Raw genomic sequence first — 14,407 nt, 5'->3', positions numbered from 1 at the left:
GGACAAAAATTTTCGGATTTGCAAAAGTAAGACACGGATTAATAGGTAATGCACCAGCTGCAAGACAATTCTTGGCCTATTTTAAGAGTTTCGGACTTACTTGAAACTAAAATCAGTCGAAAACTAAATTTTCGAGCTTGCAAAAGTAAGACACTAATTAGTAAGTAATGTACAACTTGCCCGTTTTTCTCTTATTTTTTTATCCTTTTTTTTAGTACAATTAATTTTATTAATGCCAAATATAAATACAAAAATTATGAATATAGATTATACATATATTTGTGTAAAATATGTAGAAAAAAGTAGTACTATAATTTATGATCATAATTATAACCCAAACTTATAATTATATTAGATCGCAATTGATCACTCTTGGTTACAACTTTGTCTGTGTTTGCTCTTGGGCAATTTTATCCGAATTTTAAAAAATTGGCTATAATTTATTGAAATTAAATTTGTGGTTTCCACTATTTAATGACTATCTCAAAACCCAACCCTTTATTTAAACTAATATCGTACATATATTTTAAGCAAATGTGAATTTAAACTAATCTTGCTTATACACCCCAAATTTCCCTTGGTCCCATCTTCACTTTTCGTTTTATTAGATCCTTTTAATTGTATAATCAATATATATGACTAATTAAAGGAAACTATCAAATCGTTAATTTTTATATCCATATTATTATAATATTGTTAAAGCAAGAATTATCTTGTGAGTATATTATTTATTCTTTAGTGTCCTACCTTAGCAAGCCCAAATTGACTGCTAATTTTGTAGTTATAATAAAATTGAAGGTTATTATAAACTATATTTTTTTATTTTTTTTCTTTAACTTCTTTTTTTTTCTTTCTAAAATTTTAAAATCCAGCTAATTATAAAATATTTAATATGCATATGTGAGTAAATATTAAAATTCATACACAAACACGACTAATTATTCATCTACAAATTTATATTATAATTAATACAAATTATAAACTTCTAAAAAAATATTTTAGCATTAAGAAGATCCAAAATAAATCAAAATGGTTTCTTAATTTCCTTAAAAACAATTATAATTAAAAAATACATATAAATTATTTATTTTTACACCAAATATAAAACAATCGAAAATTGCACTTCCCCATGATTTTCGATTTTTCATAGCTTTTCGAATTCCAATTTAAAAACTAATTAACTACTAACTATCTAAGGCACTAGATCGTATAGTTTCATTCATAGCGTTAAGTTAACAAATGTGCAACATATCAAAAGAGCATCAACTTAATCCAAAAGTGTAAAATAGCTCTAGTACATGCCTTGAATAATTAAGCACACACAATCTCCAAAAGAAAGAATCAAGGAAATAAAAATTAAAACAAGAGGTCATTGCAAAATATGTGAAGGAAACTTGGTGAAAAGAAATAATATAGGAAAGAAGAATTAAAACATGTAGTCATTGCAAAATTTGTGAAGGAAGCTTGGTGATATCAATGGTGCAGTTGGTTGAGGATCTTCGCATTCCCAGCAGCTTCTGTGACAACAAAAACACAAAATCTGATGGTGAAGGTGACTTGGTTTCTATTAATCGGAACACAATATTTTCCAACTTGCTCGCGTATTTTAGCAGAATCTCAATCAATAGAAATACGTCGTCACCCTCAGCCCAAGTAACCTCAACTGTAAACAAAGGACTCGGGTAGATTGAGTGATTCTCTTTGATCTTGGTGGTGACCATCTCCTTTATGGTATTTAAGGACTAATCTCTCCAACTTAGGGAAAATCTGAAGAACACCTACTACGTGTTTGTAGTCATATGAACAACATCTAAGCTCTAAGGATTTGACATTAGGAAAAGATGAATCCATTTTCATAGCTCTGAGCCCCTGTAAAGCAATATGTTTGATTTCATAATCAGCTGATTGAAGCAAAAAATCAAGGAAGATAAAAGTCAAGCAAATTAATTCAAGGAGATGCTATATAGGAATTCTCTGCTACACTAAGAGTTAGAGGATTTTAAAAAATAACTTAGACTGGTTTGAAAACTATGATAAAAAAATTTTTGACTTACAAAAGTAGGATAATTTATAAGTAATGCATCCGCAGAACAATTCGCGGCCCATTTTAAAAGTTTGACTAATGTCTGCAACATTCAAACCTCAGAGTAAAGCCTTAAATTGGGCCGGGAATTGTCCTGCATATCCATTACTTATTGAATAGTGTCCTACTTTTGCAAGCCCGCAAATTTTTGCATTAGTTTCCAAATCAGTCTAAGTTACTGTCGTAAAAACAATTAATCTAACTCCCTATACAAACATATAAGTCACAAGCATGATATTTCACCTAAGTGCATTGCTGCAATTGGTTATAAGCTAATGACATATAGAGCAAAACCTACTAGGTCAAACATGAAGAAGCCATTGAAGCAACAAAGAAATGCAATAAATGTAAGCCATTGAAGACATTAATGCAAAGAAATTAACCAAACCTTGGCGCTCCAGTCTGATAATATGACGTCTTCAACATGTTGAATGGTTGGAAGAATTTGACTCAATGCTTTTCCAGAAAACAAGCCATACTCATGAGAATCGATTCCATGTAATCCAAGAGTTGCATGGGATAAAGATGATACGTTCATTAGCAAACACTTAGCATATAGATTAACGACCCCTCTGAGTTCTAATATTTTAAGATTTGGGGTACAGATTCTCAGCTCCGAAACCGCATAATCTTCACTTCCTCTCAAGTTGAGAATCCCGAGCTGTTTCAAACTATTTGATTGGATACTCAAGTTTCCATCTATGTCTATACATCCCAAAATGAAGACTCTCAACCGAGGGCTACCCGACAATATTTGGTTAATCGTATGTCCATTCACCATCCTCAAACATAAACTTAAACTGTCGAGTTGATTCCACTGCACATTCCCAAAAATCTTCAAGTTACAATCTAAGAGCTTTAAGGCTTTAAGAGATGAGCATGAGTAGAGACACTGAGGCACGCTATACGAGCAATCCCAGTCCAAGCATAAATACAATTCTTCGACTCCACGTGTCTCCGCAAAACTCACCCACGAATCAACATCACTGTATATTGAATCATCACCAGCCACACGACGACTCGCTTGAAACTTGAATTTCAAAACCCTAGTCCCTTTCCAGAGAGATAAAGCCCTATCAACAAATTTCCGAAGCCTATCATCATCAAACAACATAGTATCGTTGTCGAAATTAAGAAAGGGGGTGTTGGCCCAAAGGTTTCTCCAGCGCTTGGATAGAACTGATGTCCTAACCACATCTGTCATCGGCATCAACCGAAACATCTCGAAGATTAGGGCGTCGGGCAGCTGGCTCAGTCGGTCATGATATTTGCATCTCTTTGAGTTTGTCATCTCGTAATCGGCAAAATCAAAACGTCTGAAACATAACAAACACAAATATTTTTACCTAATTAAACACATTCGAAGCAATAACACATACTATCAAAGTGTCGAAGTTTACCTGAGCAAGAAACCCTAACGCTTGTTTTAGGTTAATAATATAGATTATATGGACATTAAGATGACTCTTCTGGGCTTGCAAAAGTAGGCCACTAATTAACATAAGTAATATACTTGCAAGACAATTGTCGACCCATTTTAATTAGTTTAGCCCCATTTTGGTTTCGACTAGGATATAAATTCTTTAAATGGGCCGACAATTGAAGTTGGCTAAGGAGTCCTAGTTTAATGCTAAAAGATAGTTAGATGATTTTTTAGGTCAATAAAATAAGATTTGAAAATTAGGATAAAAAGTTTTTGAGCTTGCTAAATTAGGAGACACCCTAATCGAATAAAGAGTCCTAATCTAACGCTAAAGGATGGTTAGATGGTTTTTAGGTCAATAAAACAAGATTTGAAAATTAGGATAAAAAGTTTTTGAGCTTGCAAAATTAGGAGACACCCTAATCGCATAAGGAGTGCTAATCTAATGCTAAAAGATAGAGGTTTTTAGGTGAACAAAGAAATAAACTTTGAAAATTTTGGGGTTGCAAAATTAAGACACTAATTAATAAGTAATACAACCATGAAAAAACAATTTTCGGCCCCATTATATATAATTAGTATCATACTTTTTCAAATTCGAAAATTTAGTTTTCGGCCCATTTTAGTTTCAAGTAAATCCCAAACCCTTAAATTGGGTTGAAAATCATCGTGTGTGTGCATTATTTATTAATTTGAGTCATATTTTTGCAAACCTATTTTTTTTTATCCTAATTTTCAAATCAATCTAAGTTATTGTTCTAAATAAAAGGTACGTACTAAAACTAAATTATGTTTATCCTAAGCATGGTATATGACTTAATTGGAAGAAGACAATCAAATTTCTCTAGATGTGCTAATGGGGCTTCGCATCTCCATCATTCTCCCCATGTAAGAAAAGATTCGTCGCCGAATCAAGCACAGCTTCATCTCCAGATGGATTTTCTCCACATCTGTCATCGGCATCAACCGAAACATCTCGAAGATTAGGGCGTCGGGCAGCTCGCTCAGCCGGTCATGATGTTGACATGTAATTTGAGTTTGCCATCTTCCTATTCGGCAAAATCTAAACCTCTGAAACATAACCAACACAAATATTTACCTAAACATATATATATCCGAAGTAATATTAATATTAACACATACTATGAAAGTGTCGAAGTTTACCTGATAAAGAAGAGTTGATGCAACAATAAACACGACACGATCCGTCTGTTTTGCAAGCCTCAAGCAACATATGAATACTAGTAGAAAACTAAAGAAACCCTAATCGTATGAGGAGTCCTAACTCCTAATCTAATGCTAAAAGAGAGTGATCTTCTTTTGTGTGTTTATATGTTCTTCTTTAATTTGCAACTGTCGACTTAATTCTAATTTGCATCTAGTAGGTCATCAGACTCATCACAAGATATATTTATTTATTTTTAAAATTTTAAATTAGGTAAAAATATCATTACTTATTAGTTAGATTAATTAGTAACAAAAAAAATTATGTTAATTTAAATATTAATATTTGATTTAAAATAATGTATAACAACAATATTATCAACTTGATGAGTATATCTCCTCCAAAAAAAATTGATGAGTATAATTTTAAATTTAATGAGTATTGTATAATAACAATTGAATACATTATAGAATGTAAAGCAAATAATTTAAGTCAATCTCATTTTGAACAAATAACACTAAACCATTAATATAATATAACAAAATTAATAACAATCATTTAATATAATACTTTTGGGCTCTTTAAAGTTCAAATTGTATTATATTATTAAAAGTTCATATTTAAACAGCCAAAAATTAATTAAAATGTTTGAAAAATACAAATAATATAAAAAAGAAAATATAATAACAAATTTGTTTATATAAATAAATAAATAATTTGTACACATAATTAAATAAATCTATATAATATATTTTAAATTCTAATTTTAGGATATATAACTAATTTTTTATTTACAAATTTCCTTCTCCTTAATTGTATTAAAAATTATTATAATTTAAATAATTAAAATTAAACAATCATGTAATTTTTTTAGAGTAAAATTTTGAAATAGCCAAAATGAATCATAAAACACAAATTATGGCCACTCATTGAAAAAATATAAATGTTGGCCATTTTTATAGCTTTGGGACGTTTTTGCCCTTAATTGGGCGGACTGGGTAGGGTCAAGAGCGCGGGTCGCGTGCCGGATAGGATCAGGCACGCGGGTCGGGTTAGGCACTTATGACACTTTATCTTTTTTATTTAATTACACATTTTCCTTCAATTTTTATATAAATAAAATAAATGATTGAGTAATTGATTAATCGTACTCCATTAATTAATTAATAAATACAAAATAAACCAGAGCCACACTACACTGTGTACATTCATAGAGAGTGTTTGGCTGAGCTTATAAGCTATTTAAAACAGCTTATAAACTGTTTAAGAGCTTATAAGCTCTTCTAAAGTGTTTGGTAAAATAAGTTGTGAAACAGCTTATAAGGTGTAAAAATAAGTTCCAAGAGCTTATAAACTCTCAAAAAAAAAAAATTCCCCCACCCCAATTTATTTTCCCATCAACTTATAAGAAACAATAAATTTACCAAAATAACCTTAATATATTTTATTATTTTCAATTATACCCCTCTTATTTATGGCTTCTCTCACTTTCATATCTCGTTTCACTATCTCTTCTCCCTCTCTCATTTACAAACTAATTAAGTTAGGCAACAAATACCACAAGGGTCGTAAACGAGTAGAGGCGAGGCGAGTACTGACAGTTCAAGCTTGGCTCGTGCACAGAACTAAATAATGTCGAATTTGAGCTTGAATTTGAATTCGATTTATCAGATATTTGTATAAAATAATATTTGAGTTTGAACTGATTAGAAACTCACGAAAGTGAGACTATTACTCGATTAAAAATTTCACTTACATTTTATTAAAATTTGTATCGGGTTCACGATATGACATATTTTTTGTGAACATAGAGAGCACTTTAATAATGTGGCGAAGATCCAGTGGTGTAATATTTGAACAGGGGTAGCAAATAAATGAGGTTGAGCACTTGAGCTACTACTGCCTTGGTAGTTGTGGAAATGGTGGGTCCCACTTGAAATACACATAAACCCTCTGTATCTCCAATTCCCAACCCTCCGCCGCCATTGTCAATTGATTTTTTTCAGATTCACCGACTCCGCCGCCGCCTCTGTCGCTTCTAGTCGCGGCCACCATGGATCCTTTCGCCCCTTACTTGTTGGCGCTTGCTCCGTCTCGATCCCCTCGTTGAACAAGCTCTTTCTCTAGCTCGGCTCAAATTGTTGATTAGCTCAAACTAGGGCAATTTGGGGCTGCAGCAAGCGTTCATTTGAGGTAATCTTCGAGAATTTGACAGTATGTGTTGTTGCTCCGAATATGTTTAGTTGGATTTTGAGTTAGATTATGCTTTAGATGATTTGATTTTGAAGATGGATCGACTCAGTGAGTTGCCCGACTCTGTTATATTTCACATATTTTGGTTGTTGCCTATGTGGGAAGTTGTTAGGACAACAATTCTGTCAAAGCGCTGGTTAAACCTCTGGACCATCACCCCTTTCCTTAATTTTGATGAAACTGATTCGAGTTTTGATACTACAGAACAATTTCGAAACTCCGTGCAGCGGCCTTTATTACGCTGGGATGGGGTAAAGGTTCTGAAATTCAAGGTTGATACTGGTGAAAATAAATCAATAAATGGGGATGTTGATTTGTGGGTGCGATTTGCCAAGAAATATGAAGTCGAAGAATTATACTTGCATAGGGTGATAGATGAGATATTTTGGGCTGATGATGGAGAACACAACGTATATTGGGTGCCACAGTATCTATACTCATGCTCGTCTCTTAAAGTGTTATCGATCACGAATTGTTACTTTAGAATTAAGGGGAATGTGCAGTGGAATCATCTCAAGAGTTTAACAATTGTTGATGGCTTTGGGGTCACGGAACATGTGATTAACCAAATATTGTGTGGGAGTCCTCGGTTGGAAGTCTTAATCATGTCTCTTTTAGAATGTGGTAAAAGCTTGGTTATCCGATCTGCCAGTTTGAAAGAGCTGTTGATTTACCGGTATTTAGATTCCTATTCTGATGAATCTTATAGTACGGCAGAGCTGAGAATTTGGACCCCAAATCTTGAAAGATTAGATGTTAAAGGACTTCCATATAGAAAGTGTTTGTTTATGAATGTCTCATCTTTAATTCATGCCACTCTTGGGTTTTCTTGTCTTCATGAATTTGATGAAAAATATTGTGACGACCTCTCTGGGATAGATGGCTCTTTACCAACAAGCCATTTTCTTGGAGATTTATTTGGTCAAATTCTTCCAAGCATCAAACATGTTGAAAACGTCACATTAGTGTCGTGTTGTTTCAAGGTTTGGTTTCTTTGAACTATCTTTTGTACATTTATTAAAGATTAATGCACAGCAACATTCACACTCATAAAGATTTCATTGTTTATTAGGCATACCAATTGATCATTTTCTCTTGATTGCATGGATGTTGTGGCCATGTTTGTATGTTTTTTCTTTTTGTGGCTTCTTTACTAAATCAGTTATATTAAGGTTATCGCATTTATCTGGCAATAAAATCCCATCCTTTTTTTTGCCTTGTTGATCACATTACAAAGATTTTATGCATTACCAAGTAGATTTCGCATTATTTGGGATTAGCTTTGAACTAATTATGGACCCTTTTTTATTTTGAGTCAATTGTTGTTGCATTCCTTTGAATCAATGTTTCGCCTTGTATCTTACTTGGTCTTTGCTTCAATCAGCTCATCCTCTTATTGTAAAACTTATTTTTACAACAGGTGCTGGGAGCTATGATAGAGAGATGCGTGAATTCATCTTCTCCTAATGTCAAGTCCTTACAGCTCAAATTTCATTTCATTAAACAGCGATGTTTTGTAGGCATGATTGAGATTTTCCCTCTATTGAAGAAGTTAGTCGTTAAAGTTAGAGCGGATGACAGGGGCCATTATAATCGAGATGCACTGAATGTTGATCCTGAGAGCTATCTCGAGATTGAAGCAAATCTTCCCAAGTCCTTTGTGCTGCAGTTGAGGTCAGTTGAGGTTACTTGGATTGAGGGTGACACCATATTCTCATTACTAGAGTTTCTGTTGAAATTCGCCAGTAAACTAGAAAAGATGGTGTTCCGAGTAAAAAGAACCTTGCCACCTGCACACCCATCTAATTCCTTGCGTGTAGCATCGCAGAGGCTGCTGAGAATGCCGAGATCCTCGCTAGCTGCACAATTTATTTTCTCCGAATATTGATGTTGTCAAGTTGTGTCTTCAATCATAGGAATGCAGCATGATTTCTGGTAAACTCATAATCTTCTTAGAATGGGTAATAGCTTGTTGTAAATTTCCTGTAAATATTTTGCAATGAGCATTGTCATGTTTCAGATTTTCTTTCCTCTGTTTCATTTTATTTTGGGGATTATATTGAGGGCGGCAGAGCAAATTTAAACTTTTGGATTAAGTTAATATATACGTAAACAATGGAACAATGGTCTATGCCTTTTGGGCATGGAGATTAAAGAGAACAAAATTTCAATTTTAATTTTAATTTATTTAAATAATATTTACAATTTTAATTTATTTACATACTATTTTCTCTTAACTTATACTTCACTCGTTCACAAAAATTAGTCATTTTTTGTTATTTTGAGACGTTCACAAAAAATTGTCTCTTTATACTTTGAGAAATTTTATATAACATGATGTGTCTCTCTCTACTCATTTTGCATTAATTAAGAGTCGTGTCTTATCAAAATAAAATTTAGTTATTTTATTATATTCTTTGCGTTGTAGTTATATTTTTAACTTTTTTACAATGTTATTATTTTTAGTAAAAAAATAAAATAAAAATAAAAAATGTAAAAAAAAAATTAAAGAAAATAAAAATAATATAAAGAATATAATAAAATAACTAAATTCTATTTTCATTTTAAAAAACAAATTAAACAAATTAAAATTTTTCTTGTTAAACTAGTTTGCGGGTGTGGGTGGTAACGGAATGAGATTCAGTGTACCACACTTTATGTCTCACTTTGTGTCCCATTTTCAATTTTATTTATTTTCTTATATATTTTTTCTTCAATTTCAACTTTATATACTTTAGTTTAATTTTGTGATTATTAACTAGGGTTTATTCCATCGATTTATGGTATATAATTATTTTTTATCATTTAATTTCACTTTTATTAGTTAATACTCCCTCCGTCCACGAAATGAGTACTCATATTTCCTTTTTCGTCCGTCCACGAAATGAGTATTCATTTCCCTTTTTGGCAAGTGTACTCCACACATCTCTTTAATTAATACACTCAAAAAGTGGGACTCTTAAACTATTCACACTACTCTCCATACATTTCTTAAAACCCATGCCGTCCACAAATGGGTACTCATTTCGTGGACGGATGGAGTAATAGGTTGATAAATTCAAAGTCATGATATATAGGAGTACTTTTTAAAAATTTTAATTTTTTAAAATAAAAATTAAATATAATTCATAGTATCATACTCCATAAATTGTATTTTTATAAAAAAATATTTTTTAAAATAATAGATATAAGAATGGGACACAATGACACACATAAAATTGTGGCATCCTGACGGTAACAATGTGGCTGCGGATTATACAATAATCCATTGTAAACTAAAACCCCTATAAAAGAATTTTTAGAAAATACTTAATACAGACCATCATCAATTTCTTTCGATAAGTATCTTTTATTTCGAAGATTTGCCATTTTATCTGCTGTCCAAAAAAGTTCCAAGGCTTAATTTTCCACTTCAATTTTAGCTCAAACAAGGGTTTTGTTGGCTCGAGAACGAAGAAGCGTTCATCTTGAGGTAATCTTCGAGAATTTGATACTACAATGTGTTATTTTGCTTCCAATAAGTTTAAGGTGAATTCTGAGTTTTTGATGCGCATTTCGTTCATTGATGCTTCATTATGTTTCAGAGGTTTTCATGGATCGACTCAGTGAGTTGCCGGACTCGTTAATATTTCACATATTTTGGTCGTTGCCTATGACTGATGTTGTTAGGACAACGATTCTATCGAAGCGCTGGAAAAACCTTTGGACCACCGCACCCTACCTTAATTTCGACAATGCTGCTATGGGGTTTGAAGAGGATACAAAGCTTCGAAACTTCGTTGATCTGGCCTTATTGCGCTGGAATGGGTTAAGGGTTCTGAAATTTAAATTCACATCGGGTTATGAGTTTGATGAGCCCATGTATTTGGGTACTGATTTGTGGGTTCAATTTGCCAAGGATAAGGGGGTCGAAGAATTATACTTACATATTCTGTTTGAAATTAATGATAATGACGACATATACTGGGTGCCGCAGTGTGTATACTCATGTTCATCGCTTAAAGTGTTATCGTTTGAGGATTGTAACTTGAGAGTTTATGGGAATGTTCAGTGGAATCACCTCAAGAGTTTGACAATTATTAATGGTGATGAGGTCACTGAACGTGTGATTAACCAAATATTGTGTGGTAGTCCTCGGTTGGAAGTCTTGATCATGTCTTTTCTAGATATAGGTGAAAACTTGTGTATCCAATCTACTAGTTTGAAAGTGCTGTCGATTCACAGGTATTTTCAATTTTGTGCTGAACTATGTTGGGATTCAGAACTGAGAATTTGCACCCCAAATCTTCACACCTTAGAAATTAAAGGAGCTCCATATAAAAAGTGTCTGTTGGTGAACGTCTCATCTTTAACCCACGCAACTCTTGCGTTTTTTGGTCTACATTGCTTTGATGTATACGATGTGGACTTTCCTGGGATGGACACCGAGCGTGGCTTGTTTACCTCGGATGATTTTCTGGGAGACGTGTTCTGTCAAATTCTCTCAACCATCCAACATGTTGAAAATGTCACATTAATGTTCTGTTGCATCAAGGTTCGGTTCTTTAAACTTATCTTATGCGTCTTGCATTTGTTATATATGTATTGATAGAGTAGCAATGAGGATGAAGTGATCAAATTAATTTCTAAATATGTTGATGAAGTTTTCATTATTTATTTAGCAATGTTGTTAGTCATGTTTTCTTAATTCTAACTTCAATGCATGTCAGCTTGGATGGCATGGTGGTGTTTGTATGCTTTCTTTGTTGCATCATTGGCTTCTTTAACTGAACCACTTATATTACAGTTCCCACTTTCATCATGCAACTAACTCCTATCCTTTTTTGGCCTTTTTAAATCCATTCTAGAATTTTTATATACGCATTACTTTGTAGCATCAAGCTTGTGACTTGTATGTTAGTATTGTAATAACTAATAACCATAAATGATATGGAATGTTTGACATTCTTTTAATTTGATGAAGTCATTGTTGCATCCCTAAAAATCAATGCTTGCCTTTTTTTCTTACTTGGTGTTTGCTTCAGTGAGCTGATTATTATCATGAACTTGTTTTACGTCAGGTGCTTGGAGCTATGATAAAGAGATGCATGACTTCCTCTTTTCCTAATGTCAAGTCCTTGCATCTTGGATTTTGTTTCAATGACTACAAACTATTAGTAAGTCTACTTGAGAGTTTCCCTCAATTAAAGAAGTTAGTCCTTAAATGTAGAGTAGGATTCGAGATGCATGAAAACCAAGAGTCACTCAACTTTGATGCCAAGAGCTCCCTCAAGTTTGAAGCATATCCTCCCGAGTCCTTTCTGCAGTTGAGGACAGTTGAGGTTATTTGGGATGAGGATGAGGATGACGAAGTATTTCCGTTTTTAGAGTTTCTGTTAAAATACGCGAGCAATCTAGAAAAGATGGTGTTCAGAGTAAGAGGAATCATACCACCTAAATGTCCATCAAAATCTTTGTTTCGGGCATCACAGAAACTGCTGAGAATGCCAAGATCCTCCCCAACTGCTCAATTGATTTTCTGTGAATATTGATCTTACCAAGTTATGTCTTTAATCATAGGAATGCCACATGACTCCAAGTAACTAGCTGATTGTCTTCTTGGACGGGTAATAGCGTTTGTCGTACATTTTCTGTAAATATTTTGCAATGACGGCATTATGCTCCGATCTGGGGAGTTGGATTTTAGTTTTCTTTAACCCTGTTTCAGTTTTTGTTACCTTGTTTGTTTCATTTTGTTGTTGTATTTTGCTTATTCAGGGCAGTAGAGCAGTTCGACACTTTTGGATGAATTTCTTAGTGCTATGAATGAAACCTCATAAACTGCACAATTTACTTTTTTGAATATTGATCTTACCAAGTTATGTCTTCAATCAGAGGAATGCAGTATGTGCTGAGCTTGATATCCTTTCGTTTCCTCTTCAAATTTTCTTTATATATTTGCTTATTTAGGGAAGCAGAGCAATTTTCATTAGTAGCACTCTTGTTAATCTAGATTGTTGTTTATCTTGCTTTACTTCCCAATGTCAAATTAATCTTGTGCTTCATATGCTAACAATTTCATTTCTCTCACATATAAAACGTCGATCATATAGATTTCTGTTGGTATTCAAACAAAAGAGAACTGATATTGTCAGCTCTTTTCTTAGTTATCAACTAAATATTCTGTTAAATTAATAAAGGGGGAAAAAACATAATTACGATGGAGCTTCTTATAGTGAGTTGCCCATGGAATAAAAAAGTTTTTGGGTTTCTAAGTTCTAAACATTAAAAAATAGATTTCATAGAAACGTGTTTGCGGTTTGATACTATTTATAAAGTTATTGAAGCTTGAAAATGAAGGATGGTGAGCCCAAACTCCGGCCCATAACCAAATTAATATATGTTGCAAATGCAAACTAACAATATATATTCTCTTAAATGTAATATATCTATACTATTATATAAAAAGAGCTTTAAACATAATATGTGGATGACCTATTTTATTCCTATTGTATTTTTATTTTAAAGTTATTTTACATATTATATATTTATAAGAATATATTAATTCATTAGATATTACACTAAATTTATGTGATATATATCAATAAATTATACTCTTTCGGTCTTACCAATTCTTTCTAATTAATCTTGGTAGGAGATAAAATAATAGAATTAAAAAATTAAATAGATCAAATTGTTAATTGAAAAATTAAATATAATAAATATTATATTTATATTTTATCAAATAAAATATAAATACTATACATACGAATAAATACATGTCACTATATTAGTGTATAAGATATATTCTAGAGCATTCACAACGGGACTCTAATTGCCACAATGAGCCCAGCTATCCGCACTGCCCTTCTAGTGCGGCACCTCAAGCTCGTGCCAAGCTTTAAGCCTCATGTCGGATTTTTGTCGAGAAATATGAGGTGCATGCTATGCGCGTGCTATTTTAAAATTAAGTTTTAAATTGATCCCAATGGTTCTTTTTGTCTATTTTTTTTAATTAGTCATTGCAACTGTTGTTTCGCTTTTTTCTATTATAAAATTTATCTATAAATAGGTATTTCATTTATTCGATTTTATCAATTACTACTACTCATCTTTTATTTTTCATTTTTCTCCTCTAATAATGCTTATTTTTCCAACTCCTCTTCCAACTCTTCATTTTATTTATATTATTGTAATATATTTTTTTATTATATTTTATTTTAATCAATGTAATGCTTAAATTTTAAATTTAATGAAATGTTTGGTTTTAAATAAAAAGGTTAATTTAAGTAAAATGAAAATAAAAAATTTAAAACCAATTTTAAAGTCCCTTTTTAATTAAGAGAGATAAAATGGTTATCTGCCAATGGTTTTGGTTTGTGACAAAATAAAAAACAGATTGCCTCTTCCACATACGAATAACACTTTTAAAATAGTACTCCCTCCATCCACGTTCAATTCGGTCTGCATCCAATCATCAAATGAAGTGATTATTTATCACCCC

The 14,407-nt window shown here is 32.4% G+C and overlaps 3 protein-coding genes across 9 annotated transcripts in view; 2 read left to right on the top strand and 1 right to left on the bottom strand.

Annotated features, from left to right (window-relative positions):
* Positions 1–1,659: 1,659 nt before the first annotated feature.
* On the bottom strand, positions 1,660–3,607 carry LOC130993010 (F-box/LRR-repeat protein At3g03360-like). Its single transcript, XM_057917732.1, has 3 exons — positions 3,484–3,607; positions 2,472–3,399; positions 1,660–1,869 (listed from the first exon to the last, which is right to left on the bottom strand). The coding sequence occupies exons 2-3, from the start codon at positions 3,372–3,374 to the stop codon at positions 1,660–1,662; spliced, it is 1,113 nt and encodes a 370-aa protein (XP_057773715.1). The 5' UTR covers positions 3,375–3,399; positions 3,484–3,607.
* Positions 3,608–6,522: 2,915 nt separating this feature from the next.
* Positions 6,523–14,407, top strand: part of LOC130991342 (F-box/LRR-repeat protein At3g26922-like) — a 29,675-nt gene continuing 21,790 nt past the window's right edge. Inside the window, exons 1-3 of one of the 3 annotated variants that reach the window (XM_057915501.1) lie at positions 6,568–6,864; positions 7,129–7,907; positions 8,345–8,950. In XM_057915501.1, coding sequence (XP_057771484.1) covers positions 7,530–7,907; positions 8,345–8,812 — 846 coding nt within the window. In that variant the 5' untranslated portion in view covers positions 6,568–6,864; positions 7,129–7,529 and the 3' untranslated portion in view covers positions 8,813–8,950. Of the gene's footprint in view, positions 7,908–8,344; positions 8,951–14,407 lie in introns of those variants that run through there. The other 2 variants (XM_057915497.1, XM_057915498.1) reach the window with 2 other exon arrangements.
* LOC130991337 (putative F-box protein At1g49610) overlaps positions 10,215–14,407 on the top strand; it is a 29,477-nt gene continuing 25,284 nt past the window's right edge. The window contains exons 1-4 of one of the 5 annotated variants that reach the window (XM_057915484.1): positions 10,233–10,396; positions 10,509–11,360; positions 11,397–11,458; positions 11,985–12,778. In XM_057915484.1, coding sequence (XP_057771467.1) covers positions 10,517–11,360; positions 11,397–11,458; positions 11,985–12,455 — 1,377 coding nt within the window. In that variant the 5' untranslated portion in view covers positions 10,233–10,396; positions 10,509–10,516 and the 3' untranslated portion in view covers positions 12,456–12,778. Of the gene's footprint in view, positions 10,397–10,508; positions 11,459–11,984; positions 12,779–14,407 lie in introns of those variants that run through there. The other 4 variants (XM_057915485.1, XM_057915482.1, XM_057915483.1 and 1 more) reach the window with 4 other exon arrangements.

This window comes from Salvia miltiorrhiza, chromosome 7 (assembly GCF_028751815.1).
Source record: "Salvia miltiorrhiza cultivar Shanhuang (shh) chromosome 7, IMPLAD_Smil_shh, whole genome shotgun sequence".
NCBI lineage: Eukaryota > Viridiplantae > Streptophyta > Magnoliopsida > Lamiales > Lamiaceae > Salvia > Salvia miltiorrhiza.
This window is presented reverse-complemented; position numbering and strand designations above follow the sequence as displayed.

Excerpts from the sequence above, each read along its gene's own strand:
- LOC130993010 (XM_057917732.1), bottom strand. The coding sequence starts at position 3,374 with ATGACAAACTCAAAGAGATGCAAATATCATGACCGACTGAGCCAGCTG. Across the intron at positions 1,870-2,471 it reads TATCAGACTGGAGCGCCAAG|GGGCTCAGAGCTATGAAAAT; the intron begins GTTTGGTTAATT and ends ATTGCTTTACAG.